A 13840-nucleotide genomic window follows, 5' to 3' on the forward strand; every position below is an offset into this window, starting at 1 on the left:
CAAAATCCTGCTAAGTTTTTAAATACTTCCACATGAATGATTACTTGCATATGATTAGTATACACCTCTACATCATTTGAAATAAATATTAAAATTCAAACTTTAAAAAGTCCTCTTGCAATCCTTTGAATAACAATAATTGAAGCATGATCCAGAGACATCTGTCGGTCCCTGAAAGCCTTCTGGGGAGTTCATCAGGTCAAAACTATTTCCATAATAATACTAAGACTGTACGTGCTGTTTTCACTCTCATTCTCTCATGAGGGTACAGTGGAACTTTCCAGAGGCTACATAGATGGCATGTTATTAACTTAACAGACTGAATGCAGAAACAGATAGGAGAATCTGGTAGTCTTCAATTAAGGGAGGCATTAAAGAGATTTGCAAAAATATAAAAGATTACTATTCTTCTAATTTTTTTGTTGTTTTGGAAAATAATGGTTATTTAGTTACCATATAATTTTTATGTTAACATGGAATGGGCTGAGTATTATTTTCAAATGAATTAATACATATTTTTAAATTACTAGTTTAAATTTCAAATATAGTAAATTCCAGTAAAGGGAATTCACATTAAATAATCCCCATTAATTTTTAAGAGTAAAGAAGGGTCTTGAGACAAAAAAAGATTGAGAATCACTGTTTTAGATGGAACACAAAAAACCTGCTACCAAGCAGTGAACAGCAGCCACAGCATATCTAAAACTAAAGGTTATGATCCCTAGATTCATTCACCTAGAAAGGTCCCGGGTTTATGATCCCACAACTGAAGCAACCCTGGAATTTAAAATGGCGGCTTAGGGGAAGTAAGGACAAGAAAGAATTTTCCAGCCTTATCCCAATCTTTATCATTTATGGCTTAAAGAAGACCTCTTGCACTGCCTTCAAATGAAAACAAAACATTACAGAGTAATTAAAAGAAGTAAATTCTTAAATAGTCTTAGTTCATGATGAAAAAACACAAAACTTCAGAAAAAATAAAGACATTTTAAAAAGTGTAGGATCTACATGGTAGAAAAAGAGAAAAATTAAAATGCATTCTATTCTATGGAAGTTAACATAAAGCACCATAAGAGAGCAGAGACTTAGGGAAACATACAGAAGCAGCACAGTTTAGCAGTAGAGGTGTTCCAGCTGTCAAGTCCACAGAAGCCAATACATAAAAAAGGGAAACCTGGAACTGTCCTAGTCCTAAGAGGTTCCCTGAAATCTCAGCAAGGTTTGAATAGCACATTGATAGAGAAAAAAGAATACTCCAAAGTTCTTTTCAGTTTTGATTTCTAGTTTTGGCTCTGGCATTTCTGAAGACAGAAACACTGAAAAAGTCATTACATTTCATTAAACCTCAGTAAGCAGTAAGGCAAATGTTGTAAATTATAAGGAGAAAACTCAATTTCCAATTGATATTATATAATGAATGTTCCAGGTACAAACCTCTTGCTGCAGCCTTTTTAGCTCTATTTCCATTTGCTCTAGTTCTTGTTTACAGTCCAACAATTGTTCAGTCTTTTCCTCCCTTAAACGCAAAAAATATTTATTAAATAAAAAACTTTGTGCTTTGAAAACTATGATCATCTGAACTAATACAAATATACTATTATTATTAAATATCTAATTTAACATAATATTGGTCATGACCTCAAGCTGGGGAAAAAGACAAAGAAGTTGGTATTAAGAATGTACATGGTTGGATGTCATCAGACTCACCCTTAAAGTTCTCCAAATGCTAATAACCTCAATGATTAATGTCCTCATAGTTCATAATGTAGCTTCTTTTTCTTCATCTCCTCTGTCATTTCCTGATTCCCATCTCCTTACTCTCTCTCCCTCTCTGTATAGTCACAGACAAATTAGCTGGAAGAGTTCTTAAGCAAGGCAATACTAGCTGGGTCTGAGACTTTAAGGGTCTCCAGACTATTTTCAATATTTACAATGACCTAAAGAAAATAATACAGTGCCACACAGATATGTAAAATCTTTGACTCTATTAGTCTCTACCCTGAAGTCTGGACACTTTTGTATTTCTCCTGTAACACTTTTTTCTTTTTACACTGTGTTCTAACTCCCATTTTCTATTTCTCCTTTAGACCCAAGCTCCTCGAAATAAGTCTCCACTCATTATCTCTACTGTCCACCTTCTGTTCTTAAATAATAAAAAATAAATGTTCATTATGTAGAACAATCTGCTTTTGACATCTCATATGTGCTTATATTTAAGTTTTTTCACCAGAGAAAATTTTTATTGAAGTACAGCTGATACACAATGTTAGATAAGCTACAGGTTATTGTGATTCACAATTTTTAAAAGTTATACTCCATAAAATATTAGCTATATTCCCTGCATTGTACGACATATCCTTATTTTATACATAAATAAATATAGCTTATTTTATACATAAGTTTTACCTTTAATCCTCTGCCTCTATATTGCCCCTCTCCACTCCCTCTTCCCACCAGTAATCACCTGCTTCCTGTATCTAAAAATCTGTTTTTCTTGTTACATTCACTAGTTTTATTTTTTAGATTCCACATATAATTGGCATCATACAGCATTTGTCTTTGTCTGATTTATTTTACTTAGGATAACAACCTCCAAGTCCATCAATGTTGTTTTATTCATTTGGCTGTGTTGAGTCTTAGTTGCTGCACGAGGGATCTTCATTCCATTATGTAGGCTCTCTAGTTGTGGCCTGAGGGCTCTGGAGTGCAGGGGCTAAGTAGCTGCAGTGCACAGGTTTAGCTGCTCTGTGGCATGTGGGATCTTAGTTCCCTGACCAGGGATCAAACTTGTGTCCCCTAGATTTCAAGGCAGATTCTTAACAACTGGACCACCAGAGAAGTTCCATGTTTTTAAAATAGCAAATTTTATCCTTTTTATGACTGAGTAGCATACCATTCTCTCTCTCTCTATATATATATATATTTTCTAGACATTTTCTTAATCTAATCATCTGTTGATGGACACTTAGGTTGCTTCCATATCATGGGAAGTATAAATAATGCTACTATGAACACTGGGGTACATGCATCTTTCTGAACACCACATTAACAAACTGATTAATAAAAACCATACAATCATCTCAGTAGGTGCAGAAAAAGCTTTTCACAAAACTCAGTACTCATTTATGATTAAAAAAAAAAAACTCTGCAGAAAGTGGGCACAGAGAATAATAAACTATATCCAACAAACCCAGAACTAACATCAGACTCAACAGTGAAAAGCTGAACACATTTCCATTAAGATCAGGAACAAAAAACAATGCCCACTCTTGGCACTTTTATTCAACATAGTCCCAGCCACAGCAATTAGACAAGAAAAGGAAAAGGAATGCAAATTTAAAGGAGGAATAAAAACTGTCACTATCTGCAGATGACATACTACAGATGAAACTGAGCAAGACTCTGGCAGGTCCTTCCAGGTACAAATCTTTTTTGTCCCCCATTTCTTGTTTGTAGGAAATAGACTTCATTCAGCCTTCAGACTCCCTGAGACCTAAAGGGCAGATTCAAACAGCTGCTACTCACAGAAAGAAGGGAATGCAGAAACAGAAGAGGAGCAGCTGAGAAACAACAGTCCAGCAATAAAGCAGGGTTCTGGTTCTTCCTCAAGGAATATATGTAACAATATCTTTGAGCTTTTCTGCAGAACTAAGGCCTCCACTCAGGTGGAGAGTGGTGCTCAGAGAATGGTTAAAAATTTAACCATTTTAAAATGGTTAGTTTTAAACATATAGTTCAGAAGCCTTAATTAATTTTACAATGTTAAACTATCACCACTACTTATTCCCAAAACTTTTTCCTCATCCTATTCAGAAATTCTATACTCATTAAGCAATAACTCTCCAATTTATTTTTTATCTCTCTCAATTTGCCCATAAAAAATATTTCATTTAAGTGGAATTATTCAAATTTATCCTTTTATCTGGCTTATCTCACTTAGCAAGCTGAGATGGCTCATCTTATGGCTCATTCCATGGCTCATCCATGTTGCAGCAGCATATCAAAATTTCATTTTTTATGGCTGAATAATAATCCACTCATCTCACACGCTAGTAAAGTAATGCTCAAAATTCTCCAAGCCAGGCTTCAGCAATATGTGAACCGTGACTTTCCAGATGTTCAAGCTGGTTTTAGAAAAAGCAGAGGAACCTGAGATCAAATTGCCAACATTCTAGATCATGGAAAAAGCAAGAGAGTTCCAGAAAAACATCTATTTCTTCTTTATTGACTATGCCAAAGCCTTTGACTATGTGGATCACAATAAACTGTGGAAAATTCTGAAAGAGACTGGAGTACCAGACCACCTGACCTGCCTCTTGTGAAACCTGTATGCAGGTCAGGAAGCAACAGTTAGAACTGGACATGGAACAACAGACTGGTATTATACTGAAGACCCTAATTTCTTTGTTAACACTAGTTAACACTAGATTTTCTAGTTCTCAACATATTAATTCTCTGATTCTTTTGCTGATTTCATGTTTTGTGCCTATCTTTTGGCTAACAATTATTAAGTTCTCATTATCTGTGCCACACACTTGTGCTATGCATTTTACACTCTACCAAGCACTTAATCCTCACAAGAACTCTAAAGAAGTAGTATCTCATGACTGCAGCTTACATTTGTTGAGCGCTTATGTAATATACACTGTTTACTTACATATTTACCTCACACAACAACCCTACAGTAAGCACTAATATTATTCCTATTTAACAGTCTAGGAAACTGAATAGCCTTAGAGTTTCTGTAACTTGGCCACAGTCACTCAGTTAGGAAGTGTTGAGAGCCAGGATTCACGTTTTAGAGTGCCTCTAAAGCTCATGCACTTAATCATTTGCTTTACCTGTTATTTTGTATATGAAGAAACTGAGTAATGTGGGTAATAAATGGTGACATCTACCTTGAACCACTTAAACACCTTTCTAATATTTGTATTCTTCAGATTACATCCTTCACATTCTTCATGCTCATGGGCAGTCTGATCCATTCCAAAGGTTTCAATTAGGACTTACATGCTGCTGCATATATTATTCTGCATGAGTATACTAATGATCTGAAATCTCTACTCTGCATGATGGGCCAGATAGTCAATTATCTAGTTGATCATCTCCACAGAAATATTTCAAAGGCACCTCAAACTAAATACGTCAAAACTAAACTTGTCTTTTACCTTAATAGTATTCCTCTCTTATGTTCCCTGTCTGAATGAACGGCATCTAGACAAATACTACTTATAGGAAACTAGGAATTATACTGAAGACCCTAATTTCTTTGTTAACACCTCCTCTTCAACCTCATCATTAAAACCCTGGATCAGACACAAACCACTTCTTGCCTGGACTGTCCTTCAATCTATCTTTACAATGACACCAGAATTTATTTTTCCAATTTGAATACTCACTAAAGGTCAGCTACTAGGTTGATATCTCTTTATTAAAACAGAAATCTGTTTTTAAACTGCTCTCCCATACAAAAAAAAAAAAAAAATCTTCAGTTGGCCCACACTGTTTAATATTCAAATTTCTCAGCACTGCATACAGGACATTCTACTTATCCACTCCATCATTTTCAACTTCATTTCCCCTTGTCCCTCTTCATATTCTATTGCTGCTGTTTCTTCTGCTTCTACCCATCTGAGCCTTTTCAACTTACTTAATGCCTAACATCAGGTGAAATGTTACTATCTCTATGAACTTTTCCTGACACCACTCCCTTTTCTCCCCCAAGTCAAAAGTGAATAAAATTCACTTACTCTCAACTGTGGGGTATACAGATTTCTAATATCCCTCCAGTTTTCATATAATTTTATGACGGACCAGGAGGCCTGGCATGTTGTGGTCCATGGGGTCGCAAAGAGTCAGACACGACTGAGTGACTGAACTGAACTGATTAAAAGTTTATCTCAAAATTCAACTTAAAAATGGGCAAAGGAACTGAATAAACATCTCTCCAAAGAAGATACACAAATGGCCAATAAGCACATGAAAAGAGACTCAACATTATTAGTCATGGAAATGCAAATCAAATCTATGGTTGTAATAAAAGGGCGTATAATAACAGGTATTGCTGAGGATGCAGAGACACTAGAGGCCTCATACTTTGCTGGTGGTGATGTAAAATGGTACAGCCAAATAGTTTGACAGTTCCTCGAAAGGTTAAACACAGAGCTACTATATGACCAAGAATTTCCACAACTCAGTAAATACCCAAGAGAAATGAAAATATATGTCTATACAAATAAACACACATGAATGTTCATAGGAGCATTATTTAAATAGCCAAAAAGTAGAATACAATCCAAACGTCCATCAACTCATAAATGAGTAATCAAAATGTAGAATGTTCATAAAAAAGAGTATTATTCAACCATCAAAAGGAATGAAGTACTGCTATCGTACAACATGGATGAATCTTGACAACATTATGCTAAGTGAAAGAAGCCAGAAATAAAAGGCCACATAATGTATGAGTCCATTTATATATATGAAATGTCTAGAATAGACAAATCTATAGAAATAGGAAGTATATTAGTGGTTTTGAGGAGCCAAAGGTCAAAGGTGATGCAGTGACTGTTGATGGGTATGCAGTTTCTTTCTGGGGTGACGAAAATGTCTTAATATTAGATGGCATGGGATGATTGAACAACTCTAAGAATAAACTAAAAATCACTGAATTGCACACTTTAAAAGGTTCAATTTTCTGATATATGAATTATATTTCAATAAAGCTGTTTTTTTCCTAAAAAAAAAAAATAATAATTTGCATGAGTTAAAAAACTCTTTGGAAACATCGGATCCATGGAGACAAAGAGAATTATTATAGGAAGCATTTGATAGTGTTAACTATTGCATAAAAGTGAAATTTATAAGGAATTACTTCTTCTTCCATCCAAATTCCAAATTACACTTTTACTCGAAAGTGTAATTAACTGAAAGTGTAATAAATCGAAAGCAATTATATTATGATGTACCACAAGCACGCTATCAATCTGCATGTTCTTATTACAATTATTTCTTTCCATTAGGTATAAGGCAACCTAAACTATTTTTATCTGCCATGATTCCACACTTCCATCACTTTAGTAAAGATCTATCCCAACAAAAACACTTAAAACAGATGTTAACAGAAGAAACCCATGAAGGAACACACTTTCAAAGGACAACAAACGATATAGATGGTATTTGATGTAATGCTAGTTACTGAGAAAACTTGCTATATCTGGCATATTTATTTTTTCATTAAAAATATTCATTTATATTTTCCAGTCAGCATGAGACCAAATTTTACTAATCTCTTTAAATTGTCTGAATTTTAATAACACTATGCTCAAGTAAATTTTATTTTAAAATCAAATTTTAATATAGTGCAAAATGTTAAATGAATTCACAGCCATCACTGCAGTTCTAATTGCATGCTTTATCTAAAGACTGAAGAAGATTGTGCTAAATTATATGGAACGAACTAGTGTTCACTGTTTAGGCTACCCATTAACTGCCAGTCAAACTAATAACAGCAATCTCTTCCCTAATTTTCATGGTGCAGCTGTTTATAGAATATCTTGGGCGTATTCACTTCAACAGATACATAATACTGCAGACATTCACAATGAAAGCTGTATTTTCTTGTTTTCAAATTTTCCTATGGACTGTATATTTTTTCTACCTTGCACATTCAACCACTTTCTCAAAACTAACTGCTTTAAACAATCAATAAACTTAATTGCTATATGGTGGTTTTAAATTTAAAATCTACACCCCAAAGCCTAAATTCCAAGAAAACAAACCCCCCCCAAAAAATGAAAAAACAAGGAAAGAAAAAGCCTATAACACACAACTCCTTTGTTTTTTAAAGTGCAATATAAAAAAATCTCCAGCAGAGACTGGTTGGGTCTTTACAAGTTATTCACCAATGTGACATTTATACTGATTTTCCTGTAATGATTTTTGAAAGTTAAATAAATATATTAATTTTATCAGCACTAGCCAATCTGAATATTTACCATTTTTAAGTATGTGACTCAGGCATTTCAATTACTCCATGCAGAAGATACACAAAATCATTTTTCTGTAATACTGTACACCAAAAATTCATTTTATAACATTAATTTTGAAAAAGCTAAACTTAACCATCTGTATCAGTGGTTGTATTTTGGATTTCATGGAATGAAAAAATAAAAAAATTAAGCAGACCTTAATTTGCAAAGGAAAAACATTATTTTATAAAAGAAAGGACATCCTAACACTAGAAGAATAGGAAGTACATAGATACAGGATAAAGGGCATCCTTTAAGTTGATAAGATTTAGCATTAAGAAAACTTTGATAGTGTCTTCATTTTGACAAATACTACTGAAAACTGTGCCATAGCCTAGCAACTGGGAACCACGCAATTTCATAAGCCTAAAAACATTGCATTTAGGTCACCTTTGCAACCATATAAATTCAACGAGCCTTGAAAAGTAGCAACTTACAATTCCTGCCTAAGCCTTCTTATCTTGGCCTTAGCATCTGCCAGCTCCACTGACAGATGTTGTCGACTTTCTGTTCGCTTCATGCCTGGAGAACCACAAGGTGACTGTGCAGATGAAGAGGCATGGGGTAGAAAATGAAGACCATCCCGCTCTTCAGAGAGTTCTACAATAGTCTAAGGAAACAGAAACCACAGAAGCCCTTTTAGTATTTTACATATCAGAGAACCAAATACACAACACTAGTCACTAATTCTAAGTATTATACTACAATATCAGAAAGAATGCATTGGTCAAAAATGTCTTATTTATTTAATATCTTTATCATTAATGGTGAACTTTTTGTTTTTTGACTATGCCACACAGCACGTGGGATCTAAGTTCCCCAACCAGGGATCAAACGCACACCCCTTGCATGGTGACTTAAAGACAGCACCGCCAGGTAAGTCCCTTAACTTTGACATATTTAGCTGTCATTTTTTAAAAAAGTTTCATTCAACAGTACATGGTTGAGTTATTTAGTAGATAACACAAAAACAATACTTTTTTCCCTTCCCAGTGTTTTAACAAAAATTAATAAATTGTGGTAAAACATGTAGAACAAATAGCAACTGTTGGAAAGGCATAGAAGATTTGTTGACACAGTAAAGGAATTAACTCAGGATTAGTATGTCTGTAACTGTTCTGTCCAATACAGTAACCAGTAGCACAAGAGGCTAATTTCAAGTTTAAAAAATAAAAAATATAGTTCCTTAGCCTTCTTTACTAGAACATTACTCCTATATCACCATTCCTATGCCTGAACCTCCAATCACTCAACTCTCCCCTTCTGCCCAGTCAAACAGATTATTCTTGGCTACTCTAGAGCTCCTATTTGGCCTGAAACTGCAATTAGGCTGTTAAATGTCACCCTTACTTTCTAATTTAACACTACTATGTCACTCTTTGACTATGGTTTGTTCACTCTTCGGGGAAAAAACAAAAGGGAACAAATATTTATAGAACTCCTAGCTAGATCCAACAAGATCCCATCCAATACTATAATTGGCAACAGAGGCTGTACATCTATTTTAGACCTAAGGAAACTGAGGCACATATAGATTAAATAACTTTAAGTTACACACGAATATAACACAAATTCAAGTCTGACTTAAAATGCTATGTCATTTTCCTTACCTACTATCAATTTTTCTATTCCTGTTCCAAGGTGATAAAGAACTCTAAAAAAACTGAACAAATAAAATACAGCCCTACTACAGAAGTTGTCATCCACTTTCAATTAAGCTCTTTCCAATGTCCATCAATTCTTTCACTGAAAATCTTGATCGTTTCCTGGCAAAATTTTCCCATAAAGGCAGACGTAAATATATTCCCTTTTCTCTACATAAGCCCTCAACTACAAACTGCTATCATTGCTTCCAACAAATGAACTCTCCTTCAATTTGTCAAAGAAACAGAACCACCTGCAATAAGTTCCTCCATTTTTATGCATCTCTTATTCCCAACACATATTCCTTACTTCTGTAACATTTTCAGTTTCTCTCTTCCTATTGCTTTTTTCTCCTTGTTCTTCAAAGACATACAAGTTTCTACTATCTAGGGAAGGGAAAAAAATCACATTTTCCCCTTTATTATCCTTCTATTTCTCTTTCAATGTTACGTTTTGAAGGATGGTTTGCTCACTGACACTACTTCATCTTGTCTATCTACTACTTAGTATGTCCAGCCCAACTCCACTGCCTCTGTGAATAGTGTTACTAATTTCCACAGCAGCCCAAGCTCAAACTTCACGGAGTCAGCTTTTATTTGCCTATTTTCTTACTGTCTCAATTATCTTTAATATTGCCTTATAACATCTCTTGTCTTTAACAAAAGTACCTGCATACATGTGTGTGTGTCTGTGCTCAGTCATGTCTGATTCTTTGTGACTCTGGACTGTAGCTCGCTAGGCTCCTCTGTTCATGGGATTTTTTCAGGCAAGAATACTGGAGTGGGTTGCCATTTCCTCCTCCAGGGGATCTTTCTGACCCAGCAACTGAACTTGCGTCTCCCATGTCTCCGGCATTTGTAGACAATTCTTTACCTGTGAACCATCAGTATCTGCATATAGTAATTACTAAATATCTGTTTCATACACAAACTAGTACTTAATTACATGCCACCTTATTTTTCATTTACAATGTGCTTTTTTAAAATAAATCAGATACAACCTTCCTTATACTTCCTTTGTATCCCTGATGTTATCCAGCAGAGTAGTGAATACAAAAAGCTGCTCAAAAATATTTAACCAAATTATTCACAAAACAGAAAACTCAAGAAAAGTACTGAAGATACATATTATATTTGAAATTAGCAGGTGGTAAAATTAAAGTATATCAACAATTTCCAGTTAAAAACAAACAGAGCACAAAAGATCTATGGATGCAAAATATTTTTTAAAAAGAAAGAAACCATGGGGAGGGAGGTGGGAGAGGGGTTCAGGATGGGGAACACATGTAAACCCATGGCTGATTCATATCACTGAATGGCAAAAACCACTACAATATCGTAAAGTAATTAGCCTCCAACTAAAATAAATTAAAAATAAATAAATAAAATAAAAAGAAAGAAACCTAGTGTTAAGAATTAAGAGAGTACCCAGAGGTACTTTCCATTTTGCCTTTTCTCTAATAGTGGTAGTTTCTTGAGCTCAAGAACTCCAAACATTTTCAAAAGTCTGATAGGAAATGTTAAGGCATACTTTTAATTTCTGAAAAGCTTTCTCTGATCCTTCCAATCTTAGGTATTCCACTACCAGTTGCAAGTAATCTTTCTTCTTTAAATTCCTATAGTACAACATTTCGGAGAAGGAAATGGCAACCCACTCTAGAATTCTTGCCTGGAGAATTCAATGGACAGAGAGGCCTGGCGGGATACAGTCCATGGGGTCGCAAAGAGGCAGACACGACTGAGCAACTAACACACACACAGTACAACAGTTAGATACATGCCTCTTTTTTTGGTACTTGTCACTTACCAACTTTTATTACAGTTAACTCACTTATTAAAATAATTTCTCTATTAGACTGTAACCATCTTTGGTTCTTCTTTGAAAGTCTGTTGCTCTCACATACTCTAGTAAAAGTTCTTACAAAAAGTAGGTATTTATCAATATACGTTGAAGAATGAACATACGATACAACAAGGCTAAAAATTTCAGGTGACGATAATTACAGAATTCATCATTAAGGAAAAGTATCAGAGCTGAGATTTAGGCAAAGGTATTATAAAGGTCAGGATCACAAGTGTTGGAGTTAGAATGGGCAAGTCACTTAACCTCTCTGAACTTTAGAATCTTCATCTATAAAATGAGATTATTGTGTAGATGTACTAAGATTAAGTATACAATAAATCTACAATACAAAGCTTGGCCTAAACAGTGACAATAAATATCTAGTTTTTAGTAAAAGGAGACGATCCTGCTGGAGTATAGTCAAAGAAGATCCTGGCCTGGGAAGATGCTGCTGGAGGACATGCTACCCACTGCAGTACTCTTGGGCTTCCCTGGTGGCTAAGATGGTAAAGAACCCGCCTGCAGTGCAGGAGACCCAGGTTCAAACCCTGGGTTGGGAAGATCCCTTGGAGAAGGGAACAGCTACCCACTCCAGTATTCTGGTCTGGAGAATTCCATGGACAGAGGAGCCTGGCAGGCTACAGTCCACAGGGTTACAAAGAGTCTGACACAACTGAGCCACTTTCACTTTCAAAAGATGACTGAAGAGATCCTTGTTTCATAGCATTAAGGAAAAAAAAGTATAATTAAAAACAATGTGACCAAATTATACTTTCTACATCAAAGTGAAACAATGATGACAAAAGATCAATAAAAACAGAGGAAAGGGCTCTCTGTTCTGACAAGGGGGAGCACCCCCAGTGGATAGCCTGTGGCTGCCCAATTCTGGCTATGCCAGCAAGTAGAGGATTTGAGTGCTAGGATACCCACTTGAACTCCCAGTGTGAGTACTACTGCTCGCCAGGATACGTACTGAAAGTGGTTTTACTAAAACAGTAAAAAGATTACTAATATAAAAAAGAAAATACAGCATATGGTTCAAGACTGACTGAAAATAAAGTGATCTGAGTATCTCAGGGTAGGTGGTTTCATATATTCTAAGGATGTTTTGAAACTCATTCTTTTCTTCCTTTGGTCTCACTGTCTTAAAATTTAGCTGTTGCTTTAAAAAAACGTTTATTTCCTATATATTCTTCTCTTTTAAAGCCATAAGAAAAGCTAAAAATTCCCATCAGAAATGAATATATTTTATAGAGCAATGAGAAAGCTTTTTATTCCAAAAGCATCTCTAGAAATTTCTCCTATATAGTCTTTCATTAGTCCCAAGACTAATCAAATTCTCCATAAATAAACTCAAATCTGTTTCTCTCATGTAAATTGAACGACTGATCAAAATTTTACAATCTCCAGAATGACAGAGTATTTTGGTCTGCTATTAAGAAAATATTACTCACCACCACATGCACTAATGTCTAGACTTCTCTAAAAATTATAAACTGCTCTCAAAGAATGCAACCAAAAAGTCTGGTGCAATTTTACTCCTTTTAAAAGCAAAGTCCTTTCTTAAAAGAGCTTATAATAATTCTTTTTTGAAAATCACACCTCATTAAATTGCTACAAAAATTTGAGAACTTTTGTGGGACATTTTATTCAGAACACCTGTTATTCTCCTTTTATTAACACATTTTTTACAGTCTCAAAATGTGGCAATGAAACTACAAAATTAACCTTAATCAAATTCTTAAACTTTGAAAAAGCAATGGTTTTTCCACTTACATCAATGATATTTTTAGTTTTACACTTTTTCCAGAACTCTGGTTTCATACTTGTTGCCAGAACTATAGGGATGAGTTTTTAAAAAAACACAGAAGAACAAAATCAGAGTAATTTAAAAGGAAGGGGAAAATAAAATCTAATTGCAATATGTTTACTAGCACTTTGGGGCTCTTATGCATCCTTTCTGGTTCCTGTGTTACACAAAAGACTTATAGCACCTTATTACCTGTCCCTAAGAAACAGACTATCAATTCTCAAAAATCTCTGAAGTTTTTTGGAAAGGAAACTTTCATAATATACAAAAAGAAATTTACAAACCTCTGAATGTTCATCTCTCTCATCTATAAGCCTTTTTAGATGCAATACCATATTTTTCAAGAGTGGTTCTATTTCCTCCTGAGACATATCAGTCACTTCCATCCATTGTAGATCAAACACATTTTCCTGATTATGGGTTACCTTTAGAAAGCAACCAAAATAAACAACTTTTAAATAGCTAATACTTAAAAATAAATTTTAGTACATTAAGTTAAATATTATATATCCCA

General features: G+C 34.6%; 1 protein-coding gene across 7 annotated transcripts in view; it reads right to left on the reverse strand.

The window, feature by feature from the left end:
- CCDC88A (coiled-coil domain containing 88A) overlaps positions 1–13840 on the reverse strand; it is a 117066-nt gene that overhangs the window by 60480 nt on the left and 42746 nt on the right. For all 7 annotated transcript variants that reach the window (XM_055540137.1, XM_055540138.1, XM_055540136.1 and 4 more), the window contains exons 7-9: positions 13611–13751; positions 8468–8640; positions 1435–1516 (exon numbers count right to left, since the gene is read on the reverse strand). In XM_055540137.1, coding sequence (XP_055396112.1) covers positions 1435–1516; positions 8468–8640; positions 13611–13751 — 396 coding nt within the window. The remainder of the gene's footprint in view (positions 1–1434; positions 1517–8467; positions 8641–13610; positions 13752–13840) is intronic.

Source organism: Bubalus kerabau, chromosome 11 (genome assembly GCF_029407905.1).
Source record: "Bubalus kerabau isolate K-KA32 ecotype Philippines breed swamp buffalo chromosome 11, PCC_UOA_SB_1v2, whole genome shotgun sequence".
Lineage (NCBI taxonomy): Eukaryota > Metazoa > Chordata > Mammalia > Artiodactyla > Bovidae > Bubalus > Bubalus kerabau.